The 27,039-nt window shown below is 40.0% G+C and overlaps 2 protein-coding genes across 2 annotated transcripts in view; one reads left to right on the plus strand and one right to left on the minus strand.

Annotated features, from left to right (window-relative positions):
• The window catches only part of Su(var)3-3 (lysine-specific histone demethylase Su(var)3-3), a 146,371-nt gene that overhangs the window by 22,613 nt on the left and 96,719 nt on the right, over positions 1 to 27,039 (plus strand). The gene's annotated exons all lie outside the window — the stretch shown is intronic.
• LOC135790573 (phenoloxidase-activating factor 2-like) lies at positions 256 to 19,127 on the minus strand. The gene is given in 5 exon segments (XM_065300813.1): positions 256 to 793; positions 796 to 953; positions 1,017 to 1,267; positions 1,328 to 1,407; positions 18,644 to 19,127. Coding segments are annotated over 5 exon segments (978 nt in total). The 5' UTR covers positions 18,690 to 19,127; the 3' UTR covers positions 256 to 350.

Below are 27,039 nucleotides of genomic sequence, written 5' to 3' on the forward strand. Positions count from 1 at the left end.
ATTATGATTATTTATATATGAGTGTGAAGGTGTAAATAAATCCCCGAGTACTTTGAATTTATTTGCTCTTTCAAATCGCTAATTATTGAGTTGCTCATCCGTTTTTGTACCTTTCAGTGTAATCGGATATAAATATAATTGAATATTTCCGTTTTTCCTTGTAATTGAGCAGGGAAACATCGATGAAAAGCCATGAGTAATTCAGTCAAGGTATCTTTACGCAATTATATGCAATGCAAAATGTGTCATGCTTCCGTGATTTATTTCTTATGTTCAACACAATGTAAAAAGTTAATAAATAACATCCGGTGTACAATTTCTAAGAATTTTCGAAGATTTTCGATTTGATATTAGCCAAAAGAAGCAATTGTCGAATCAATCCATGGCCTATATTTAGCAACGTCGACATATACACCATAAACACCTGGTTGACCACAGTTTTTACCCCATATAACTAACCCTGCCACCATGTAGGTACCATTAACGTCACAGACGAGTGGTGCTCCACCATCCTGCGTACATGCATCACGGTTGGCTTGGCCACCTGCACATAACTCATTCTGATCTAAGAAAACATCTACGTTTGTCCCCAAGACGGTTGGTTGAGCCATGGATGTGCGGCAGGTTGTATAATCGACGATGGAAACGGTGACTTGTTTTTGGGGGCTGGTGGGGGAATCGTTTACGTTGAATCCAGTCTGACCCCATCCAGAGACTGTGCAGTTACGGCCAACATAACTGGTTCCTGCTGTAGGTACACAAGCGGTGCCTACATTGACTTGGTATCCCAGGAAATTGGTTGATTCAGACGGAGGACTGCGATGTCGTTGCGTAGGGTTGTAGAGGAGAAATTGGGGTGAATGCGCATTGATACAACTGTACGTTGCTGGGCTGTTGATAATGAAGTGGGATTGAAGACACCCATGTAAACTTGAAGATTACCTGGTGTTGCCCTGAAAGGTTTTGAATATGTTATTAACTATATGAAATTACATCAAAACATTGGATTTCTTTACTGATTGGTGTTGACCTTATGAGCGGCTGTCAAAACATGGTACGCATCTAGAAGTACTCCACTTCCGGTATATGCTGTTTGATTTCTGATGAATGCTTGCCAAGGATAGGCTCCATTGGTGCTAGGGCCATCAGCTGTTGTTACATTAGTCACATATCTCCTGCCGCAATTTCCACTCCCGATTAAACCAAAACAAGCAACAGTGCCATTAGGGCAGCCTGCGGGTGGAGGTGTCACTGGTGGTGTGTCCGCCTGCAATAAAACAGTATTAAAACTTTTGAATTTCTTTTCATCGAATCTCTAAAAACTAACCGGAGTTACAATTCTTGGATCGATGACGTTTCCACCTGTAGTGTTAGTTACGCAGGTCCCTGGGGCTACGCAAATGAAGTCTGTACCCGGAGTTTGCGCATTTACATTTACCACCAACAACACCCCAAGAAAAAATATTTGAACATATATTTCAATCATGTTAAATTATAACTTATTTCACTCGGTTTTAATTGGATAATACTAAAAATGCCTTTGATACTTTTCAAAAAAACTGTGGGCTTATTTATTTGGTATTTTTCCCACCTGAAAATCTGGGCAATAAACCGCATCAATTGCAGATATTAATCTTTATATGCAGAATGACCTACTCAGTGCCAGTTTTATATGCAATAAATGTTTAATGGTGCTCACATCAATTGCACTGAATTAGCAGTTGATAATATCGATATTAACAATAAATTTACAATTACGTCAGATTATAATTGTTTGCTTTCCGGCAGTTTCGCGCCGCGAATGATTCATTTACACTGGACTCGCCAAGCGGCACTCAAGCAATGTCCTTTGGCTATTATCTTCAGGAGCTAATAAATCACTCATGTATTTTTCTACGTGTATCTATCTATATGTTTTTATGTCATCTGTGGCATTGTAAATGAATTGGAACGACAATGTATTGAGCATGTTTATAAATATTAACGCAGCATGTCATACAAATGATTGATTGCCGGTGGTAACTTTTTATAAATAATTTAAATTATTCAAATGGGTGGAATAGTGTGCTTCTTTATGAAATGAAATATAATTCAATGTATTGACAAAGCGGGGGTAATTTTTCTACTACTGTAAGGTGTAAACAATTTCTTTTCACTTGTTTTCGTGTCGTATTGTTTATTTATTCATGAATACACACGTGTTTTATGGTAATAGTAATAGTTTGTAAATGATTTTAAATATGTACATTTGTATTTTAATTTTAGATATATTTTTATTAGAATAATTGATAAAGTATAGTTGTTATACAAAACGGGTGCACTGGTCAAACTTCACTCTCATTTCTGAATATTACCATTTTATTTCTTGCTTGGACGATTGAGAGGTACACGTATTAATTAATTAATAGTTTCCGCTTACGGCTGTTTCAATAACACGCAGATAAACGCTGGATTTGCATAATTATATGCAATAAAAATTGATTCTTAGATTTGTTTAATATGTAGATATATGTTCTTTTTTTCAAAGTGAAATCAATGGACCCTGTTTCCGCTATAATTTCTTTCTGTATAATCCATATTTTTGCCATGCTTGAGTTTCTGCAAACATAAGTATCTTGACGTTTTGCTCAGGTGAATTTCGGCGCGTTGTCATTAATTCTAATGATTTGTCGTTTTAGCAAATAAAAATATTGTTTCGTAGTAGTATGTTTTTTTCATTTTCAATGAAAGATAATTAAATTACGATGCAGAAATATTCACCTGTTTGCCATTTGTGTTCATTGTTTGTAATGAAATAGATTTATTTTAAAAATTATACGAAGACAACATGCGAAAAGCTTATTAATCAATACTACATCAATGGGTACTTGATTTTACAAATTAACGCGTCCCGTTAGACGATTAGTGAGCATACTCCGAAAATGAAATGCGCGAACGATTAGTTTTGTATCAATCACGCGAATACGATTTGGTATTCAATTAGTTGAAGGTTGCCACATGTGGGATGAACATAAATCAAAAGCGTTTCTCAAGTCGTTCTGCCAATAGCGAAATTAATTTATGCTTTCGGACGAAAACCATCCGAGTGGTGCTTTTTTTACGGCTGTTTTGTGAGTTTACGTGGAAGATTCTCAGTATTACACGCATGCGTATGTGCGTTGGATACTTACTTCTCGACAAGTCAATGGAGCGGAGCGTGTTATGCACTGCGTTAGCGCGATTTTTTAACGTGGGCTGACGTATAAATCACGCATTAAAATTGCTCGCATCGATTTCGCACGAAATCGCAATCCAATAACGAGTTATCGACCGTAATTGCGTTTCGTATTTGTTTAATTAACAACCAATTCATGCGACCGACGAATCGACCCGATACGTTCGATTGTGAGCAATACGCTCGCACGTACTTTCACTCGAGTGCATTAGCACATACACTCAAGAGCAATGCGTGTGCCTGATTCGAGCATGTAAATACATCATTATACAATCGACGTGCAATTAATTTTATTTGCCAGTCGATCGATGCTCGTTGGTCGCCGGTCGTTGCTTGCTCAACGAGCCGGATTGATAAAATAATTATGGAAGTTGTTTGGTAGTAAAAATATTTTCGGTAATTGCATGCAGCGCAGAATTGGGTACGTCGACCGCTAGACAAAAACAATGTTTAATCGAATTGGACTGCTCGCAGGCATGATTTGTGCTTGTTTGTCATTGACGAAACATTTTATTAACCCAGCACCCAGCCGACGGTCGGTTGCGAGAGGAAAAATGCTTAAAAGGTGCGGTATGAATGTAAGAGTCAATCGTTTCAATTGATTTTTGCTCTGTAATCGATTTGGCTCTCGTTCTGGAGCTGCTAGTTGGTAGCAGAACAAGAAAACTATAATTTTGCTTTGATTATACGTCTCCGGCGCGCAGTTTATCAATCAATCCGCGGCCGGAACGTGTTTGTCTAATTAGGTAAAACGCAAGAACGCAATTCAATCCGGCGATTAATCAATTATGTTTGTTTAAACATTCCAATCTAGGCTTTTAACAGTAACACACGATCGTGTCTATTTTTACATTTGTTTCTTAAGTTTTTATCATTCGATTTTTGCATCAATTTAATCTATTCTCTGTTATCACTCGGTAAAATTTTTTGGCATTGATAAGCTTATTATATAGAGAATTTGCCATAGATTAAGAATCTTCTATCCGTTCCTCTCCATAGCTTATAGTTTACAAGATATTTGCAATCGAAATATCGCAAAAAATGAGAAAGTATTCTCGACCCTTTTTTTACCAAATAGTTTTTCTTTGTTCTTAAAAAAAAACTCTAAAGATTCTGGAATAAATGTTTTTGCAGGATTCTCCTGGTGTTAGTTCCAAGCGCATATGTGTTGTGTCTCTTTTGCGTTATACACTTGAGTTTTTAATGCGGTTTTCTTGGATTGCTCAGGATGAGATCGCGTCGTCGCGATTAAATTTCATAAGCGCACGATGTCGCTGGGCGCCCATGAACACCGAACATGGCGGCTACCAATATGCAAATATAATTAGTAATGTACGATGGTTATCTTTCGCGGTACTTTATTGGTATTGCGTTCGATTGTGCAATAAAGCATGTGAAACGGCGTTGCACATTCGTTTGGCGCGGTGTTTCAACGTTGCTTAACATTAACATTCATAATGGCGACTTTTACAAGTTTAACATGCATCATGAATGTCTCGATCAGATGCCTTGTTACCGCCGTTCGCGCGCTGGCGATTGTTCATGCGCTCGCGAGCGCATTGCGCTTAATATCTTAATTAGTCGTTGATCTTTCAATGCAATCGCATGCCGTCATATTGTATGTCGATCGTGATGAATATGAAAAAGGTCGAACCCCTTTTTTGCATGCTACGCCGGCATGCGGACGGGCGACGTGAATTATGTTTTCATTGAAATTCACCTCGGATTTTGCCTTTCCACAGATGCAAATCGCGAAATATCTCTTTGTTCACCAAAAAGAGACGCTGGAGAGCGTATCGACTACTGCCAGCAACATTATTGGCATTAATTACGACATAAAATTGTGTGCTATTGTTGCCAATTCGTCGATTAGCTGAAGACGCGAGTTTGATGATTGATCGCTCAAATTGTTCGAAATGTGTACGATACTAGTCTCGAGAGGTGTAACCGGCGCGAATGCGTTGAGAGTGAAAAAGTGGACGTCGTATCGTAAGAGCGATCCATTCATCAACTCATAGAGCTGTCAGCGACTCTCCATCATCACCTGATCGCCGTGTTAATATTTAACAACATAAATCTAACTAATATAACCAATTAAGATTTTATATTGTAATCAATTAAGGTTTTTTCTCTGCGTCGTCGTTGTGCCGTTCAGCATCGGCGTGTTAATGTGCCGCGTACGGATGGGGCATTAATGGCGAGTTATAAATTTATTTCAAACGGCGTTTAGAATCAACTCCGCATGAAAAAGCGATGCATTTATTATAAACGATTTTTTTTTGTTGAGCTTGCAATTGAGAAGTATTAATTGCAGCAGATGTGTTATTTGTATAACCAAAGTTAATCACAAGAACAACAGACTTTTTAGTTGCGTATTAAAAAGTTTTAGTATCTCGTTAGCAGCTGACATAATAAATCACAAAACTTTATTCTTGTAACTTATTAAGTAAGTGGATTTGCACAGAAATGTGCGCCGATATCTGTACAGATCGGAATTTTAATAAACATGTGCATTTATTGCTCGTTCATGCATGGAAGGTGTTTAAACTCGCGTATTTTATTAATTCGAAATTCAACACATGAATAAACAACGCAGCACGTTTCGCGCTAGGGAATTACGTGAAGTTGACGTAGTCAATTCGTAATTAATTCTGGTTAAGTTGTTTTTTCAGTGTTTTCTTGGGTTTTCGCGCTGTGCATTGACTGATTGGATGCATGCATCAGTTCAATCGACTCACTTTCTAAACAGTACACAATGTGTTGAGCAATGTAATCGAATTTTAAATAGAAATCGTTAATCTGTCACGGCTTTTATTTCGAAATACATCGAAATATTTTCATTTGCAATCAGTGAAGTAAAGATAATCACAAATTGTTGATTAAGATGTTTATTACACGTAATTTTGATTGAAAATGTTCATTTTCTTGCATTTTAGATGAAAAAGTTGATCTATTGGGAAATGTTTAGCCATGTAACCCATGGTCTGGGTGGTTTACGATCACTCTAAATCTCTATCGTCGTTCCCATTCTTTTGCAGCGCGAAATGCTAATGCAGGTCGTGCGCCTCTGCGGCGTTTGTGGTTGTCTGAAACGAAATTGAATTTTAATCGAAATGTTGCTATTTTCGTTTTCATCGTTTCACTTGATTATCATTTTTATTACTGAGGCGTGTGTTGTGTTGGAATGCGTATTGCTTAGGACCCATTTGACATGTTATTCTTGCAAATTGGTAATTACGCGTCGCAGTTGTCTACTTATGCATCAAAATTAATTATTTTTGATTAGTATTAATGGCTGATATTTTTTAATGCTTGATTGAACACGCAATCTAACTTTTTGCAAAGTAAAAGAGCATAATTATCTTTTACAAGTTTATCTACGCAATGTTTTCATCAATTAATACCAGATTTTTATTATGTTGAGATTAAATTTGATTTGACATAACTGCGCCTAAAAAATGTAATAATTTTTGTGTCAATTAGATACAATCCATTTAAAGTTTAATTTCTAACATTTTTCATGCATCCACTTAAAGGCTTAGCGTTTTATGTGTATATTATGACCAACACGGGCTTTCTTCTAAATTCTAAATATAATAATTTTAATCCGTCGCCTTATTTCATTCACCTTCGCGCGGCAAATAAAGGCACACATCGCGTACGTCTTAACTAGCCTCTTCGACTAGCCACAATAAGTTACTTTCTATTTTCGACGTGTATAGCAATAGGATTTGGTTTCATATCGAATTGAAATTCGAATGTTGGGCGCTCATAAAAAGGACACATTTTTATTGCACTATAAAACACCGACTTTATCAGGCATAAATAACAAATTAATTAAGTATATTATTAGATTTTAATTTTAATTTTACAATATAACAAGGCTCATTGAATTGTCGGCGGGGAAATTCAATCGTTTATGCTAATCACTTCGATCAGTTAGTTGGTTGCATGCTTAAGTTTAGTCATTAGGTTGTGCAATGAATTATTTCGAATTAAGCGGTTGAATTCTATTTTGTTTTGCTTTTGTTTGCGCTTTAATTTGGTTGCATATGAAAGTAAAAACGACAAATAAGGCATGAATTCTTTCATGCCAGTGACATGTCACATTTTATCTTGTATTTTAACGGTTGCGTTTTTTTTATGGCCAAATATGAGACCTGAAGGTTTTTCCGCGCAATTTTTACAATTGCAACTTGCGCTTGCATAATATGCGCACCGCGCATAATCTCGTTAAATAATAAATAATTGGCGTTGCCTAAGACTTGCATCTCTTGCTTTGCTGGCCATTGTTCATCGGGTACGTTTACCGACGCGATTGATGTCGAACATAGTTTATCGTCGCGCTGTAATATGCCCTCGTACAAGATGTGCGCGTGCACATGTAAATGCGCAATTTAAATTTTGATGCGCATTCGCTTCGGCTATTCGCAACAATCGGTGCATGCGCGTCGAGGCATTTGAAAGTAGTGCAAACGCGCGATTTCGAAAGGCGCTCGATGCCTTTATGCATAGTAATATCCGATACCCGCGTTCGCTTTTCGTCGCCGTTGTTGTTGTTGTTTCCTATTGCGGCGCATAGGAAAAGATCCCTTTCGGGTTCGTTATATCGTGCTTGCGTCGCCCCGCGTTTAACTTATGTCTTGATCTAGATGTGGCGAGTGATTACGCAATCGCCATGTGCTCAAGTCAAGTCTTTGCAAAAGTAGTAAATGTTGAGTGAGTCGGGGTACTCGAAATGAAAACGAAAAGTGTTCGATGAGGACACGATTTGAATGGCATCGTGTTTGCCGAGTGGCACTTGTCGCATAATGAAAAGTTGAGATAAGTACTCAACTTTGTAGTTATAAAAATGATCATTTGCTTTTCATTATATTACTAGCTTTTGCGACGTTGTCCCGGTAGTGTTTAATAAAAATGTAATTCGTTTTTACTTTCTTGTTCTAGACATAGTATGTGTCAATTATGTCAATAAGATTTGCAATTTTATTGTAAAGAAATTAATTATATAAAGAATTGCTAATAATGCATTTTAGCGCGCCATCTCGGATTCAACTATTTAACTATAACTATGATTGAATCTCAATGCCAATTTTTATTATATAGAAAAGGGATTTTTCCGGCAATTATTCGAATTTTTCTCGCCGTAAAAACCATCCTTGGACTTTAGCGAACATTAAAAAAAATAATTGGCCAAATTTGTCTAGGCGTTGTTGAGTTATGCTCTTTCCAACAGATTTTGCGATTTATTTTTATATTATAGATTCATTTCCGTATTTAACGTGTCGGGTGGTTGATAATTCCCCAAAGGTGAAACATTCAAACACAAGCTGTAACACAATACGTTCGAAATGAAAAATAAATAACAAAAAAATACTAAAAATATGCTTGTACAAAATATTTATGAAAGTTTAATTTGAATGTCCATCATATTTAACGATAGTTTTTGAGTGCAAGAAGAAATAAATCTTAAATTTAATTTGTTTTAAATGGAAACGATAGTTTATGTTCACTCGATGGAAGATGCAAGTACCTACAACATAATAAGCCACCGATTGCAATTAGAATAAACGCGATGATGCGAAATCGCTAGATGAAGTGGCGTTTAACTCGAATCGCGCGACGCGCAACGATTCTGCATCACCTTTCGAAAGCTTTTACCTTTCAAGCCGCTTGCGGAGCTTGAAGAGCGATTATGATAATGACGATAATGCTCACGCCAATCTCGCCCGTATTTATTTACTTTGGTGTTGCTTTAGCTGCGGCATTAGCAAACACGATACATTTACACGTACTTTCTGGTATCGGTAGGTTGTGCGCATCGTTCAAGATCGCGTAATTTAAAAGCTAAATTGAGCAGTATGTAATTTTACACTGTAAATCTTCCGGAATAAAATGCGCTTAAATGCTTAAAATTGCATACATAGAGAAACTAATTATCATTAATGTGAAATAATTTCATTTCTGTCGTATGTGTTTTAATGAAACACATTTGCTCTTATGGTAATTACTTTAAGAATAAGTATGAATTTGAAACGACTTTTTTAACTGCACCAATTGCGGCAATAATCTCATTTGACGGTTAATTAACCAGTGGCATAATTAATAAACTCCGACATCCTACGCGCTCATTAACGCCTGATAAATGCATTCCGATTGCTGCAATTGCAATCATTTGCAGTTGCCGGCCCTACAACACACTTTCTTGAACTTTGCGAAAGAGTGCCTAACAGTAAACACAGCCGATGCAGTCCTTCGTCATGGCATCGCGTATAAATAACGCGTGCCTAAAAACGCCGCACGTATCTCGGGCACTGCTCGAGATAAACACTACCAGCATAATTTATAAATACCCGGTAATTAAATTGCTCCCCTGCGATTGCCACACGCTATCTGCGCGAGCGCGAAGCATAAGATTCATTGGAATTGTTGAACACTACTTAATGCACATGGAAATATCGATGCGTCGTAAATTAACACAGGTAACGAGCCGCACGACGACGACGTGCACGGGTGGTTGTTTTTAATATGCACACGCTAGATACGTCTAATCAAACATTCTCGCTGCCGTATTTGTCGCGTCTTGTAATTAACTTGCATATTGACCTAGGAATTTGTTTGTAATCATTAAATCATGCGAATAACCTTCAATGTCAGAGTGGTTGAGATCAATTTTTTGTGTAATTAATTAAAGCAATGGTTATGAAAGTTGTTAATTGTCAATTGTGATCAAGGATATTTGCTTTAGTACCTTTATTTAAATTTCAATTTAGATATTTTCTAAATTAGTCTCTCTTATCTTAGAAGCCTTAAAGCCCAGATAGCTGAAATATGAAGTAATGAATTGATTTTTTGGATTTTAAATTAAATTAGATTTATTAGAGTGCATTTTTTTCTAATTTAATTAATGCCACAGTTAATGGTGAATATGTCAACTGTGATCAAGGATTTTCATCCGCGCAATGCTTTTTGTTATTGTTTGTCTACTTATGTGTCATTATGTATCGCATTTTATCATAACGATCAAAATGATCAAATGCCAAAGCAATTTGTTTGATATTTACTTCAATGTTTATGTTTGCCGCAAGCATTGTTGCTCTTTTATATCGGATGGTTCTATGCCGCTAGCATTCAGTTGTAATTTATTGTAAATTTGCGTACTTTTATAACCTTGACTTTGCTTTCATATATGTGTCAATACCAGCCGTGACGATTGTTTGCTCATGAAGTTCTCATTTTTTCATGGTTTGCGATTGTTTGCACGCTGACCTTTTGATGCAATTTACTATTACTATAACAAATATTTAACGCTTTTGCTTTCATAATCCATAATCATAATTTTAATATATGTGTTTGTTTATTTCGTTGCATAAAAGGAGCATGACGTACATTGGAAGTTATATAAACTAATCGTTATCACGATGTGGTTGTTGTTGGCTGCCTATAGTTGCATACAAAAAATTAATTTAATTTCATTTCGTAATTGAATTTTTTTTAAGTGAAACTTTTTGTGTTTTAGTTAAACACAAAATTCGTTGTGCTGAATTCAGATTATTATGCACATACACATTGATGGTTGAATCTTGTGAGCTTTAGCAAATGGGCACGGCACGTTTTCTGCAAATATCACATGCATCGAACACGTTTCAATTAGCTTTAATTATTTTCGTTAATTAGCCAGCGCGTGCTCGTGAACAGCGCGCCGATGCCGAGTGTGCGATTGCACAAAGCTCGCTCAAAGTGTGAAATGACACGAAAAATTTATAATTGCGCTCATAATTAATGTCGCGCATTGCACAGCATGTCTACATGATCACAAACTTACACGCCGTATTATTTCGATTCGAATCTATGCGTCTATGCGCAGGCACGACTTTACGTCGCCAGTAATCTGAAAATCTACGTGTTTGCGGTTTAATTGCGCAACGCTTCTGCGATATTCGTTTTAATTAAGAGATTTTCGGCACCTGCAGATTGCATTATTCGATTTCGCAGATGATGGTGCCGGTGCTGTATGACAAGTATCACCTACAATAAACTTGGTTGATACGAATCGAAAAGACGATTATGAAGGTAGAGATTATTAAGTTGGACACATTATATTAACCCAATAAATATGCACTCCTTGCGGTTGGTATACGGCGCGCGCGATTTTACGACGAAATCTTTAATAACTTGCAGGTTGTGGTGCAGCGTGCACGATTAATTTATTGCGCATGCCCGCGCTGCTTAATTGCCATTCTTGGCGCGGCTAACAATGTTTACGAACGGCGTGTGTTTATCATATTCTGCCGTTTCGTTCCCGGCTAGAATGCGACATAAATTATGAAACACATATTTTATGCTGATGCATGCGTTGATGCTGAAGCGAAAATTTTGCACAATTATGTGAACAAAATTCTGTTGCAATTTCTTGACCATATCAGGACAACTTTTGTTTCAGTATTTTTATTATTATTATTTTTGTGCATGGTAATATTTTAAAATTTATTCGTATGACACTTTATTGCGTCTGGCGGATCGCTGCGGACGTGAAACGTGCGTTGATTAAGCACGCAATCAATATGCGCATTAATTTATTGCTTTGCTAATTACTCGTCTGCTTGTTTCAGGTGAGTCTTCTTCATCGTTTGCATTATTTATCGACACGTCAGACGGTTGCGCGCCACGTTTGCTGGTGCTGGCCATATTTGTACTTGACGGGTGAGTTTTATCACTTGTTTTTTTTTTCTGCTGCGCTCCATGCTACGGGCAGCAGCTCGCGCTGCTCTCGCGATGTGCGTGTCGTAAGTGAAAAATGAAGGGAAATCGATTTATTAATCCGCGATTGCCGCGGACAATTACTAATTGCTTTATTAACGAATTACGTTGCAATATTTTAATGTCTCCATTTACGCGCGCGCTTTAAATGATATGCGCTGAGGTGATTTTACGATTTTATTTACGCTGTGCACAAATGCTTCTGTGGTGCGCAGACAATTGCTGAAGCGGATTTTTTTACTGTTCGATATGAACAGTGAGTGCATTTGAACGGCTCGTTACAGAAACATCACTCTTCTCGCAAGCGATAAATATCCCTCCCTCGTTTTGACGTTTTAATAGTTCCATTTATATACTAATATGCTACGTCTAATTGGTGCGCAAGCTTCTCGGACCGCGCCTGGTAATAAAGTCTGCAGAAGTCTGCAGGTCGGAATATATAAGTTAATAATAAGAATAACAATGGTGGAGAAAAAAAAAACATGCAGAACGGGCTCGTGCAGCTTCTTGCTCTTGTGTAAATAATAACGAAATCATATTTGCTGTGCACTGTGCGGCCGGAATGCTACACGTCAAGCGAAACAACGATGAATAAATGCTGCGATTACTGCCGCACAGTGTTTCGCATTTGTTTGCCGATAAGTGGGTTGGCAATGGCAGTGCATGTTGTACAAATGGGTTTCATCTTCATGCAATGATGATTTTCGAGATTTACATTAATTATTTTTTTGTGCATTAATTCATTCAAGAAACCAGATTATGTAACTTCTTAAAGCGAAACAAATCAAGAGCAAGAATATTCGATTATTATTTAGTTATATAACTGCCAGCCGAAACAATAAAGCATTGTGACTCAATTATTTGATAGCATCTTTCAATTAATTTTGTAACAACCAGCACACTTGCTTTCTCGCGTGGTTTTGACTGATGTCTGATTCAGTCTTAATCGGTGACTCAATCAGTGAGAATCCTGTAACAGCGACGCTTTGTGCCCAGTTTGCGATTGCATCTAGGGAAAGTGGTCACGTTCATTCCTAGCGCGGATTGCTAATGACGACACCGTTTTGCAAAACGTCGAGAAGCGCAGCTGGATATCACGTGAAGAGATGAAAAGTTGCTGAAAAGTGAAATTACAAATGTTGGCAATATGCAGCCGAGTGTAGATTGAGTCGATATCCAAAATGCATTCATTATTTATGTATGCAAGGCGCTGTGGGGAATGATATGCCTGTTAAAGTAAATTTTGGAACATGCGATACTACCATCAATACTAATTAAGAAATTAACACTTTCGAACGATTTATCAATATCTGTTTCGACGGCCCTTGGTTCAAATTTACTACCACCGATGTAACCAGGGACCAGGTCGCATAAAAAGACGACAAAACCGTTGGTTTTACATGCACACTTTCTGCTCAAGTGCTGGGACCTTTTGGCAAGCATTTAAACGCAGAACCTCTCGTATTTTTGCTCACTTTATGAATATGATTGCTGTTTGCGCATTCATGTGTGGCTCCGAGTGTGTAGCGCTGGAAAAAAGATGCCTCGTTTATAACCGCGCTGGGAGCGGGCCATAAGCGCCGCATAAAGGTGTAATCGAGTTGTTTTCTCTCGTGCATCGCTAATTTACGGCTAGATGGAGCGTTTATAAACGAGAATACCTTCCGTACTGACGGGAAAACATCGTGTCGCCATAAAATCTATAAAGAAAGAGGCGCTGTGCCAAACCTGCTTTCCTCTAAAATAATGACTAACAGGATATTTTTTGTCACAATGGAAACATGCAAATATTTATATGCAAACTAATTTCGTTTAAGATGTTTTAACTGTAAAATACTGCGTTACTTGCTACTAGAAACTCTCGCTGATGTTTTCCGCATCGGTATTTTATTTCACACCACAGTGCATTTTCCTATTTCATTTTATTATCGAAAGAACGTAGGTGCAATGGCAATAAGGATGCGTTTAAGTTGAGAGTGTGAAGAAAATAGTTTACGACCATTGATTCCTAAAATGACTAAAACTACTTAAATCTTCTTGACTCCTTTGTATCTCAGGAATTGAATGCGATAAATTCAATTATTTTTCCGCAGTTAAATTGTCAAGAGTTAATTCGCTTCAAATAACGGCAGAAATTAAACTGTGCTGAAGAAATTTTGTTGTAAATTGCTGAACAATCGTCAGTAAAATATAACGAGTTAATTTTCTTGCGATTTTTCAACGCGTTGCTAAAATTACTTTATTTGCAGGAACTTGATGGATTTTATGAACCATCTTGGATAATTTTGTCGTAATGTCAGTTTGACTCAACATTATTGTTCGAAGACAAAAAATTTAATGCATTGTATGCTTCCTGAACACACACACAGCGCCGTAAGTTTAATGATCAACAATTTGATGCTTGTAAGCACAAAGTAGCGTGTTGGAGACATGCATAAGATGCGTTTAAGCATTTTTGGTTTTCTTTGAAGTGGGTATTTCTGCAACAGTTAGAATAATGACATGAGCGACTGACGAGATTAATAATAATGTAACAAGCTGCAATTATTAGATTGTTGGCATTACGTACGCATGTTACATGTTACTGTATTTATGATATTATCTACATGGGAAGCCCTAAGAGGAACAAATTAGTGAAAATTTATATAAATTTATAAAAATGACATTCTGCGTCATTTAAGCTTAACTTCAAATTTATTCTGCGTAATACAATCCTGTGCATGCGGGAAAGAAATTATCTTGCGCATACTCTATAAGGCTAATAATACAATCTTGAATTATATTATAATAATAAGCGGCGCGGCTGTAAGCTTGTTAGTTTAGAAGTTGGCATTCGACTTCTGGAATGAGTGCGTTCTTCTCTTCGGCAATGGTCAAAATAAACATTGTTAGGGTGCGCATGCTTCACGAAACAGGAAACTGCGCGCTGAGGCCGAGTGAATTAATTAATTTCAATTAGCCTTGCATAATGGCCGATCGTAATGCCGATGATAACATGCCTTGCATTAACTTGGCAATGCGAAATTAATTTAAATTCGCCGTGTGTGCGCTTTGCATTCGGCCGGCATTCTTCGGCGGCGAATCTACAATTGCGATTGCATATAAGCCGCACATTGATTTGCAAGCATTATCATGCAGGCCTTCTGTTATTTATTAATTGAATCAATTCCTGCCGTTTATGTTTAATATATGTGAGTGCATATTGTTTTGCGCTGCTTGTTTTGTCGTAACTGTAATGCAACCGCGCATGCAGCAGTGTGTTTGATGGCTGATTGATTACGTTTGTTGAGAGTTAATGTGCGCGCAATTAAATCGCTCGAATCGCCGGCGGCGTTCGCTCGCTTTGTTTTGTGCGGTTGCAGAATTAAATCGAATGCCATGGAGGCGGCGACGCGCGCGCGTAATTAGTATCGACCTAACGCACTTAATGTCAAATTTGTTTTCTTCGCGTGCAGTTTTTTTTGTCTGCTGCTGATATCCCTCGGCGTTTGCAATGCTATGCGCGTGAGTTGGCATTGCGTCGACGCCGCCACTCGGTTGTTATTTATGGTTCAGCAAATAGGATATGGAACGAGATGGATTTGTGCGCATTGAGCAAAAAGTTCATCTTTTGCATGCCAGCGCAGATTTTACTTGCACAATGAAACGTCGAACGTCGAGGTCGACAATAATAAATCATTTAAAAAGTTATGTATTTGCGCGCACCCGCCTTTAACCGCGCAATAACAGTGCATGGCGGTGTGCCGAATGATTAGAGAAATGACTTATTCAACTTGACTGCAGTCACTTCAGGGAACTCAAGGTGAACAATGCCTGGGACGGCTCTATTTTCACTGTTCCCCTATATGCAAACGCATCAGGCGGCAGTAGATCAATCGATTCGAATGCTTTTGTGCGCATTGTTCTATTGGTTGCAACAGGCTTAAGTCACTTTGGTCCAATTCTGCATGTATGTAGATAGGGGTGTGGTATAATGTTGTTTTACAATTATAATGTGATAAAAAGTAAAGACGATGACAATCGGATGCAATCATCACGCTCGGTGCTTTTCATTGTTATGCGGCGAATTATTTTGTTGCGTTCAATGACGTTTTGTCTTTTGAGTGGTAGATATACAGTTGCAAAATTAAGCTGTTTTGTTACGTTCACATTCATCATTTCATGCTGATATTACAAGTTTTATTTGTTTTTAGTTGCCTTAAAATTACCCAAAGAAGCCTTTTGATATTATGTTAACCAGCACTTATAACAACTAGTTAAAATATCAAAAAGCGCTTGTAAATAATAAAAAGTCGCTTGGCGGGTTGTTTTATTGCGAGATTAAAATTTTAACACAGCTCGGAGATATGTAATTTACGAAATTAAAATTAATATTTATTATTCATAAGGTTTTTATGCAAAGGCTCGATTCGCTCGGCGGATGGCCGTTTGGCAGCCTGTCGACTGATGCGCACGGGTGCATCTTCATTTTGGTCCTTTTTCGGGCTCATTAATTTTTTTTAAATTTTAAGTGAGCATGGTTTCTTTTCGCGCGAGCGCGCGCTTCCAGGACGACCACGACGACACAGTCGATTCAAGTTACAATGTTAATTTATAGACGGGTTAAGTAGCGTGAGCTAAACGCGTAGAAGCTCGATTGGCATGCCTTGAGCGCAATATGCAAATTACACGCTGCACACATCAGTCAACGTACTTAGCGCAATGCGTGTGCACATGCGCAAGTGCCTTTGCATCGCTGGCTGATGAACGGTTGGAATCGGCCGGTCGGCGGTTACGTGCTTATCTTTAAGAGGTAGAGGTGCGCGATGCTATGAGACGTGAAATGATATTTTCAATTAATAACGCGCTGAAAATTAGTATCGAGCGAAAAAGGCGATAAAAAGTTTGATGCGCTAATGCGTTTTAAATTAATATCAATTTTCTGTGATCATATTGCTTGCGCTTTCCGCACGATATTGCGAATTTATGGCGTGAAACACGCTCGATAACGTGCGACTTTCAAACGCTCATAAATGCATTAGCTGAAACCTGAGTTTTCCCGTAAAGTGATTTTCGACACCATGCGCATTCCTAACTATTAGTTTGGCATAGGTATATAAATAATTTTACTGAAACTTTCAACATACCTACTCAGTAATATTTTCTTGAACTTCCTGGATGTGCCTAATCTCCAATGGCACATAAAAAGTAGTATTTTCTATTTAAATTGCTGCCGATGAGTTGTTTTTAACATTGGTTACGCATGGTTACTATGAGCAGTTTGAAATTGCGCTGCAATTGCGATACTTACGCACTTACACAATCTACGACAACTTTTCGCAAGCGCGCAGCACGGCGAAAAAATCCCAAAGCGTTGTGAATTTTTTCACTCGCTAGTCCATTCGTCGCGCACATCCCGAACATCCAATAACCGTAAACAACGTTGTATTCACTTACGCGGTAGCTATAAAGATGCGTTTTTTCCACACGCAATGAGAGGTAACGCGGCAGCAAGCGTTCCGTTGTATTCGCGGGCGTGCGTCGTTTTCCGATACTTTTCAGCCGTAAAATCGACGCAAAAGAAACGGACGCGGCCCCAACGACCGAATAAATAAACGCGGCGGGCACGCATTTAAGATTTCTGCGTGCGGGGAAAAAATGCTGAGATTCCGGCGAGTTTTACAAGAATTTGCAAGGAAAAATGCCTTTAACCAATGGTTCATATTTTAATTTTTTACCATTGCATTTCTTTTATTCATTATCTGCCGGCGTACCCAGTATTTTATAACTTCTTTTCTGTATTTTGTTAGTTTTCCATTTGGTCGTTATTTATTTATGTATTTAAATGCCAGACACGTCGCAGGTTTCATACATATCTTAATTAGACTTACGTTTAATTATAGATCAACACACATGCACGCACGATAAACATAAGTGGAAATAATTATGATTTTGTCCTGCGCTGCTCCTTTGTTTTTAACTGTTGTGTCTACTTAACAAGACTAGTAAGCTATGTATCAAATTCGGATATCGTTATTATGTCGAGCCTAATTTTAATGAAATTCATAGGTTTCGCCCATTGTTTACGCACCGCATCGCAGCTCGAACGTGTCACATCTTATTATAAAATAATTACACTAATCACACGCTTGCTGGCCGCTTGCCGCCTGCACAACAAGCAACAAGTAACAAGCTTCAAACGAAGCGTGCAACATACTGTAAAGAATAGAGACTTTTGCGTCAAATCTTAGTTAGTGCCCGGACGTGTGCATGTACGAATCCGTGTGCATGCGTTCGTTCCTGCGACTAAATGGAGACGACGAGAACGCACCGGATACTTTTAGTTTGCTCAAGTTAATTACTCGTGTTTGCTCATTCATGGTGGGACGTGCCTCGGCCAAGGAGGTAGAAGAATTTCACCAGCGGACAAATACAAATTGTCAAAGTGCGTGAACGTTCCGGACGGCTTTTCCCAGTATTATGTTTGGTTAATTTGAATTTTATGCGATCATACACGAAATTTAAAAACGGTGTAACAAGGTGTGGAATGCGCCGCTAGACAGAATATGTAATTACCGCGAGAGGTGCGCTTCGAAAGGTCTAAATCAAACAAACGAATTTTGAAGAAAAACCGTTCGTTTAAAGTTAATGGGAAAACACCGAAAGGGCATTAACAATTGCATTACTTACCATCTATGATGGGAAAATGTTTTGAAATATTGTCGGATTGGTGCATAAAATGTTGAAAATTAAATCAGGATTTTATTTAATTTATTCGTAGGCGTTTATAACCGATTTAATTTACATTGGAAAAAAATGCAAACGTGTTTGTTTGATTAAAACTGATTGTTGATTGTCGAATACACGAAGGGTCAAGATATGACAGACACGGCAGACGGGTCGAGCGGCCTCTTCGAATGCCTTTGGTGCGTGGTTAGCTCAAGTCGTGAAAGAAATGTGTGTGGAAGAAGCTTCGTGGTTCTTCACGGCCCGAATGAGGGGCAGCGTCCCGCGGCGCGCGGACAGTTCCATAACTAGTCGGAATATTAAAATCACGCTCGCGCTCCGATATCTTAATCTTGGCCTGCCAATGGAGCCACTTTCGATCACACTTTTATTTAATAAATTATCACAACACCTTCTCGGGCGCGCTTTTTCGCTGACGATCGGTGAATGAATAAATAACGCGCGAGAATGCTCCGCACGTAGATGGCGCCCGGACGGCATTCCGTATCGTTTATTGCGCGCCCATTTTTATCTAAATATGCTGAAGCGCGCGCGCGCATCGTTTAGCATTTTAAATTTGCTGCCGCCACTGATTAAAACCGTGTTCGATCGAGTAAGCAAATGCTGCGCCAGACGTGTATGGATGGGCGCATGCACATGGGCATTTCGTTAATTTGGGAAGCGGCGCGCAAAAAAGGCCACAGCAACACGACGTACAAGCTTAATGACTCGTTGTTGTTGTTAAATGGTCCTTGGATAAACGACCGGCTGGAGCAATTAGTTATTTGGTAATGTTGATATCCATCTACGTTGCATACAATTTGACCCTTGCAATTTTTTCACCTTTGCTGATGCGTTTTTTTTTTTTACTTTTGTTGCCCGACGTGCTAGCTAAATTGAAGCAATGAATGAGTACTCGTATGAGTACAAGAGTTGCTTTTATAACAAGACACAAACACCGATGATGCCGACAACTGAAGAAGAACCACGAGTAGGTTTGAAGAGGAAGATGGACGCTTGTGGACGCACGGACATGCCGGCGAATGCTCTTCGCCGAGAACACACTCCACACACGTTTAGGGTCAATCAAGTTCAGATTATGTTTTAGAATCTGTTATGTTACGAGTGCGATGCGAGGTGATGCGATGGTGCGTTGTTTCTGCTTGCCGTGCACACACAGACACACACACACGGGTTCAAGATTCATACCACGAATCAATGTTTGAATTCCTCATTCTTTATTCTTTATTCTCAACTGCTTGTGTTCCTGACTCATGCTTGTATTCCTAATATTATGACATTTGAGGGTTCCTCATGCGATATAAAGCAGCTTTGATTGTTGATTCATGAGTCGCGTCCGAAGTATCGTGGGTAATGTTAAGGAATGACATGAGATTTTTTTTTGCTCATGCGTACGGCTTATTTTTGTTTCTTTTTTGAGCCGGTATCAGCTCGACTGTGTTTTTGCGGATTTTGTTTTATGTGCGAAAGTGTAGGATGGAATTTCTTCAATTCAATTAAGATTCCGCGCTCGTTTCGCGCACCGCTCGTTGCTGGCCGAACGTTGTTTTTTTTGTCAGTCTCAGAACAGTGCACAAGTGCGTTGTATGTTCGGCCCAGTCGAGCTCTGTCTCGGTAATAATGATGTACAACACACGGGAGGGCATTATCAAAAAATAATAGCCTGCGCCAGCACGGGCGGGCCGCACCGTTTACGAGAAACCGTTGCGTTCGCCTTTTTTACCACTTTGCTGGTTTCATTTTACGAATTTGGTCAAAACCTAATCAGAATATAAATCAAACATTTACAGAGTGCACCATCCGCGGAGGAAATGCCCAACGAACGTATTAAAAAAAAGGGAACATGAAGTTTGTAATCATGAGATGTCATTATTTCTACATTAGCAAAAGGGTGATTTGGAATTCAATTTTGGGTTTGATCAAATGTCAATTTCTGTACTTCCGGGGAGTGAAAAATACAATTTGAAGAAATTGTTGAAATTGTTTGCTTTGTGACTACTTGTGCCTGCAACTGTTTAATCAAAGTTGGCTTGGCCAATTTTCATGCCCCACGCTTGATTCGGAATGCAGTTTGTGTTTGCATCGCTTGCCACCAGCTTGCTGGGTTGATGGAACCGTTGAGCTTCACCAGGAATATAAATGAACATTGTACGCTGCGGCCCACGAAACGTACATAATATTATATTACATATTCAACTACTAGTTACGATTATGTATAACACAAACATTCGTGCGACTTGGCAGGCCTGCTATGATTCGCTGATTTGCTTAGTTTGCCAGCAGTGAAATGGCAATTGCATGCTGGGCACTATATGTCTGCGGATCTTTGGGAATACTTGTGGAATTGGATTGATTTTGATTTACCAAGTTGGAAGTTGCATACTGCAACAACAAACTGTAAACGTTTCTCCAAGTCTGTTGGGTACCGTTGTGAAGTACATGATACACATAGGATTGTGGGGTTCGATATGGCTCCATTCTTGGCTCTCCATCCACGGTCAGTTTGCATTCCGAGCAAGCGGAACAATGTGCGAACACTACGTGCGAATGGCGCGCAATTAAATGCATTTGCCGGAATCGTAACAGTACATTTGGCTCCGAATCGAAAATCGATTCACACCATTCCGCCGCCCTCGCAGCTCGTGCGCGCGGGCCACAGCAAACAATCATAATTTACAAAAAGCGAATTTACAGCTACTTCGGTTAATCACGCCGCCTGACGCCCGCTGACGAGATGCGCTAACAACGTAACGACTACTCGGCGTACACTCTACATTAAAATATTGCTATTACACCCAGACCCGGGCACTGGAGCAGTATTTATAATGCAACAATGATGACTGTAATTTGCGCACAAATTGATAAGTAATATTCCGGCGAGAGCGGAAAGAGTGTGCGCAGCGCAGTGTGCCGTGAGCACGTCGTCGTGGCCTGGGAGGTCTTGCGAAAAAAGCGACGGTGCAATCATTGGAAAATGTTAACAGTTTGTCGGTGCCAGGCGAGACCAGCGAATTGAATACTACTAGCCTGATTACGCCCGCAGAAGAAGTGTGAAGTCAGAATGCAATTTTCGTTTTTCATTATTGCGGCACGGTTATTACCCCAGATATTACTTGCAAATTTAGAAGTTGTTCAACTTGCGCGAACCGTTATAAACTATTTCAGACGTTTCTTATTCAAACAAATGTCAGTATGATCTAAGAGGTGTCTTGTGACGCATCCTTGTTTGCACTCTTTTGGCGATGCATGACGCTTGCTATTGTTTCGTTCGACTTAATCGTAATTAAACCGCGACGGCTCGTAATTATTCCGGCGTGTTAAATATGCACAATACGAATATTACACTCAAGCGATGGCGGCGTTTGCATGATCGCCGCACTACATTGTCTTGGAAGCGTGCATGCATCTGATTGTGAATAATATCACTTACCCGACGACGCTCCGCATTGTGTGCGCACTTAATACCTGACGAAAATAATAAAACAGAAGCGAGACGAATGGGCGATGGGCGAATGGGAGTCTCGAAGTCACCGATGGGAAACGGCGGCGGCGGCGCGAGCAAATGCGACGCGTCGTATGAAAGAGCACGTAGCACCTTCGCACGAGCAATAATAATCTGATAAAAACAACAATCATTCCATCATTTGTCACAGTAAATTTTAAATTTTCTGCTCAAATTCCGTTCGGCTATAATGCGCTGCGCGCTGCGAGTCGTTGGCGGTTTTACATTGTGTACTCGCAGTTTACCTACTTTACAATACGCGCGCCTACTTACAAAACAAAACACCGGACGGTTGTTCGCTTTTTCCGTGTGCCGTTATGTCCGCAGACGACGTGAAAATCTACACGCTGAAATTCCACAGGTCAATATCAATCAAAATCTTCATGTTTCTTTTAATTTATGACGTTTCTGTGAGGTAATCCAATATTCCCACTGATTAGATACTTGTTCTTTTAATAATACAAAATTAGTTTTTAGATGAGTTTAATAGGTTTATGTTTTTATGGTTGTGAACAGTTAATACCCTTTGATTCTTGGACTGATTGCAAAGGGATGGACCTGAGAGGTATATTTTTGTTTTATGGTCAACTGAAGAACTTGAAAATTTTCAAAAATCTTGTATGTAGTCTTGTGGCGCCGGGTAAGATGTTATCGCTTTCTGTGAGTTTGCTGGCGTGTTTGGTTATGGCATCTCTTACAATCTGTGGTACCATCTTGAGGAACCCTTAATGGGATTTCAATCGTTTGTATTTACTGCGTTTTGCAAATATACATATATTATCGTAATTTGTCAAATGGAAGTAGTCATAGAATGAAACAATAAGACACCTACGTAGGAATACGGCGTCTGGCTTTTATGCGCGCCGGCCAGAGAGGAGCGAGGCAACAAATTACGGTCAATTTATTACACTCGATGCCACCATAACCGCGCGGCTCTTCGAAGTTCTTCGGGCACACGACGTGCGCTGCGACGACAAAAAGAGGTAAAAATTACAAGCAGCCACCAACACCAACGTGTGCTCTACGTGAGGTGTGTTCCCACACACGCGGACACATTGTATGTGTAATCGTCACATTGACTCTTCGAATAGGCCATTTGAACCGAACTCGAACGGGCTCCGAGCACAGGGACATTCCCGTATGTCGCTTCGCAGACATAAAGTGTTTCGCCATCGTCGTCGGCGTAGTACAACTGTTGTCATGGCCCCGGCTCGCTGGCTTGCATGCATGTAATAAAAGTATTTACTTATTTGAGAAGTGTCTCATTGCGCATTCAAATTGCACCAATTCGGAGCTAAATTATTGGCCGCTCGAAACCGTTTACGAATGCCATTCCGAATGCAACATGTTCTGGCCCTGCAGGGCAGTATTACCGGTCGCTTTAAGAAACAAATGCCTCTCATTCCGTTCACATCTCGGCCGGATGAAGGCGAATACGATACTGCAACCGTCGGTTGCAGTCGAATTCGTATCTCGCCGCGCGCGGCCGTTTACGGAGGCGTATATGAACTTTTCATTTTCCATAATAGATTATTCAGAGATTACTAGCATTCTTTACAGGTTTCTTTAATCGTCATGCTCGTTCGTTGCCACAATCGTCCCATAACTTCCTATCAGCGCTTTGCGAAGCTTGACAATGACAACAATTGCTACAAAAAGCCGCTTGCGAACACAACAATTAGGCGCATTTCTTTGCGTTGTCGGCGGCGTAACTAGAGCAAAGTATTCGTTTGTTCCGACGCTCCTGTTGCTGTGCTTTTGTCGATCGGCGGCAATCATTCGCATAACTGCGAGTGCAAACAGCAACAAGTTGCAATCTCGGCGGTTGTGCGCGCGCGTTCTTCAGTAGCAGCGAAGCAAAACGGTGCCATCGATATAAAACAGCTGAAACAACCGTTCCTTCATAGTTTAACGAATTTTTTGCTAATCTCTGCGAGCGTTAGACATCCGAGCGGAACACTGCTGGCAAAAAATGCAACTGCTGAACGACTGCTGAAAAAGTGCTCGAGCTTGGACGCTGGCAGCAGCGCTGGGAGGCATTTGCACTATTTCAATTTAATCACGTTAATTGCAAAAAACGATGATCGGACGGAGCTTGAAAGAATGCGCACACGACGATGAGCTGGCCGGCTCCGCTCCGGTCATGCTTGTCGTCCGGGTGGATCGAAAGTAATTAATAATCGCTTTGCATGTTTACGTTTATCTATCCTATCTAAATTCTTCGCAGCGTTCTTGAAGAACTTGAACATGAACAGCATGTACGCAGAGCGCATCATCACGCTTCTATAGTTAACTTTTTTCTACCTCAAAAAATTTGCATTTACCATGCGCCAAAATTGCACTAGACGATCTTAATTATGTAATATGTACAGTAAATAACTTGCGAACAGGTTTACAAATTCAATATAATGGGAGTAATGCTCATAATCTTGGAGCGATGAATAAATCGTTGAGCATAAATCGCGCGCCCGTCTGTTAACACTCCTGCTGCCCGCCTGAAGTTCTCAACTATCACAGTCGAGTGCATTTGAATTTGAATGCACGCGAATTTAGCTGATGGTGGCTGGTCGCGCACGTTACCTATTTACACAAACAGTAGGCATAATGTTGCAGCCACATGCGTTTTGATTCATGCCTCATGCGGAAAGTACGAGGCACGAAGCATGAAGCCGGGACAAAGCCGACAAATCAACTAAGAACCACTCACAACATAATTACTGGGAGCATTGCGAAAAGCAAACATTCGAGTGCATAGGCTTGGTGTATGATATAAGATAGCAGACCAAGTCATAGATAGGAAGCGTAGTGTAATAGATTGCTTTGGAAAGCCATAAGGCTTGCAGTTTTTTTCTTGCTGTTTGTGTTCTGGTGGTTTGGTTCAATGGTAAAAATTCACTTTCTCTGGTTGGTTAGCTGGGAGTCAGGTCGCTGCCACCTACAAGCTGGGTGCACAGCGGGTAAGCACGTGCGACCGTTTTGCTCGCAAATTGCTTAACACAACGTGCCATAACTTTATCGCATTTTGCTTGTTTTGGTAAACATTCACTTCTAACTGTACCTGCATATTAAAGGTACTATGAAGCGCAAACGCATAGGTTTTTAAATTTTAAATTCCAATTAAACTTGGAATTATCAGGAGTTTTCTTATTTCTTGTTTCTTGGTATTGTTTGGTATTGACTTAGTCAACACAATACCTAATCTCAGTTTTCTCCTTTTGCATTTGGCAAATCTCAAAAATTGCGTAATCTTATCAGACGATAAATTCAAGCCCGCGAATGTTGTTTCACGGCTGAATCGAGCGTTTAGGGCGAATGCCGGAAACGGCAACGAATCGAATGAATCATACACCAAGTTCGTAGTGCGCCTTGCATATCCTTTTACTGCATGCACTCGCAAGTGTCGGTACTTTCGAGTTTTCCTACATTCGTTATGTTGGTTGTTGGATGCGTGGTATCGCTTTATAGATAGCGAGATAGATGTGCACTACGGGCGCACACCATTGGAGACCGATACCGACACACGCGTATACGAATGCATGATTGATGATGACGGATTGATTTATGCGTAATGCTGGAATTCGACTGTTAGGGGTCAATACCACACAGGCAGGCGCTGCGAGTATAAACATTTACTCGCGCCAGCACCAACCATCTCGCTTGCGTTACTTTGTTGCGAATGTGTTATAACAAATTTACAACTTTATTATATGCGCTGACATTGGCTTCGATTCTGGACGCGAGCAGATTTTACAAAGTTGCCAGCCGTATTGAATCAGCAATGACGACTTGCGAAGAATTCCAGCGAATTGCATCCTGCGGTCGATGTGCGCTTTATTCACGGTATTCCTCTTGTTGGAGACAAACTGGCATTGGCGGTCGCATTCGTACGCGTACATTGGGCCTGCGTCGCGCCTCATTGTTATCTCCTTATTTAACCGAGATATAACTGAACGTTTTTTACGCACGATCTTCGAGAGATTGTTTAATGGCTACCGGTTTTGAGCAGTCGACGCCACGCCAACCTCGGAGCGAGTTATAGTCGAGCGCGGTCACAGAACGTCACAAATTACAAACACGCAGACCGCGTCCTCCGTCCGCCGACGAGCAAAGCGCGTTTTTTCTCCCTTCGACGTGCCCGATTGCAACAACCAACTATACCAGCACCAACTGCCAACAAGAACAATTTTTCATTTACCTCATCATATCTTTTCCAAGTCCAAGTCGGCGGCTTGGATTGCGTGGTAATCTCTCTTTCGTGGTTTGCCTAGGCGAACAAAAAATGTTTGATGAAATTACCATGAGACACGTCAATAGCTCGTGATGAGTTGTGGCGCATCTAGTGCTAGTTCTAATTTCCAGCGTTTGTCGAATACGTTTTTGTTGCACGCCATTGATGGCCAGCGCACTTGGGTCATTTTATATTAAATCCTGAGATTTTATAAGTACATGGTGTTGATGGGAGTGCTGAGGTTGTTAGTGGGACGCATGCACTGGCTCGCATGTTTGTTTTTCGTTTATTCTTTCGATAATTATATGTGAGCGATCACGACGATCCGACCAACCGGCCCGAAAGTTGTGCTACGCGGCCTAGCATCGTACACCATACCATACACTTAACGCGCAGGTACGGACACGATTTGAAGAAGATGCAGAGTATGGACGTGCGCGTGAGGTACTTATACACACCGTCACCGGTACTCTTCGTAATAACACCAACCGGCGAAGATGTGCGGTGCGCTTCTTCAAGTCCGACTGTTTTAGGAGTTGAATGCTGCTTGTGGGATATATCTACGTGTTTGTGTTTGCGGTGGTCAGCTCGCAGCTCGTCGAGGCGACG

This window comes from Atheta coriaria, unplaced genomic scaffold (genome assembly GCF_025399875.1).
Source record: "Atheta coriaria isolate IRGN ID8LTWV9N9 unplaced genomic scaffold, Caltech_Dcor_3.1 hic_scaffold_4_pilon, whole genome shotgun sequence".
In the NCBI taxonomy this organism is placed as follows: Eukaryota; Metazoa; Arthropoda; class Insecta; order Coleoptera; family Staphylinidae; genus Dalotia; species Dalotia coriaria.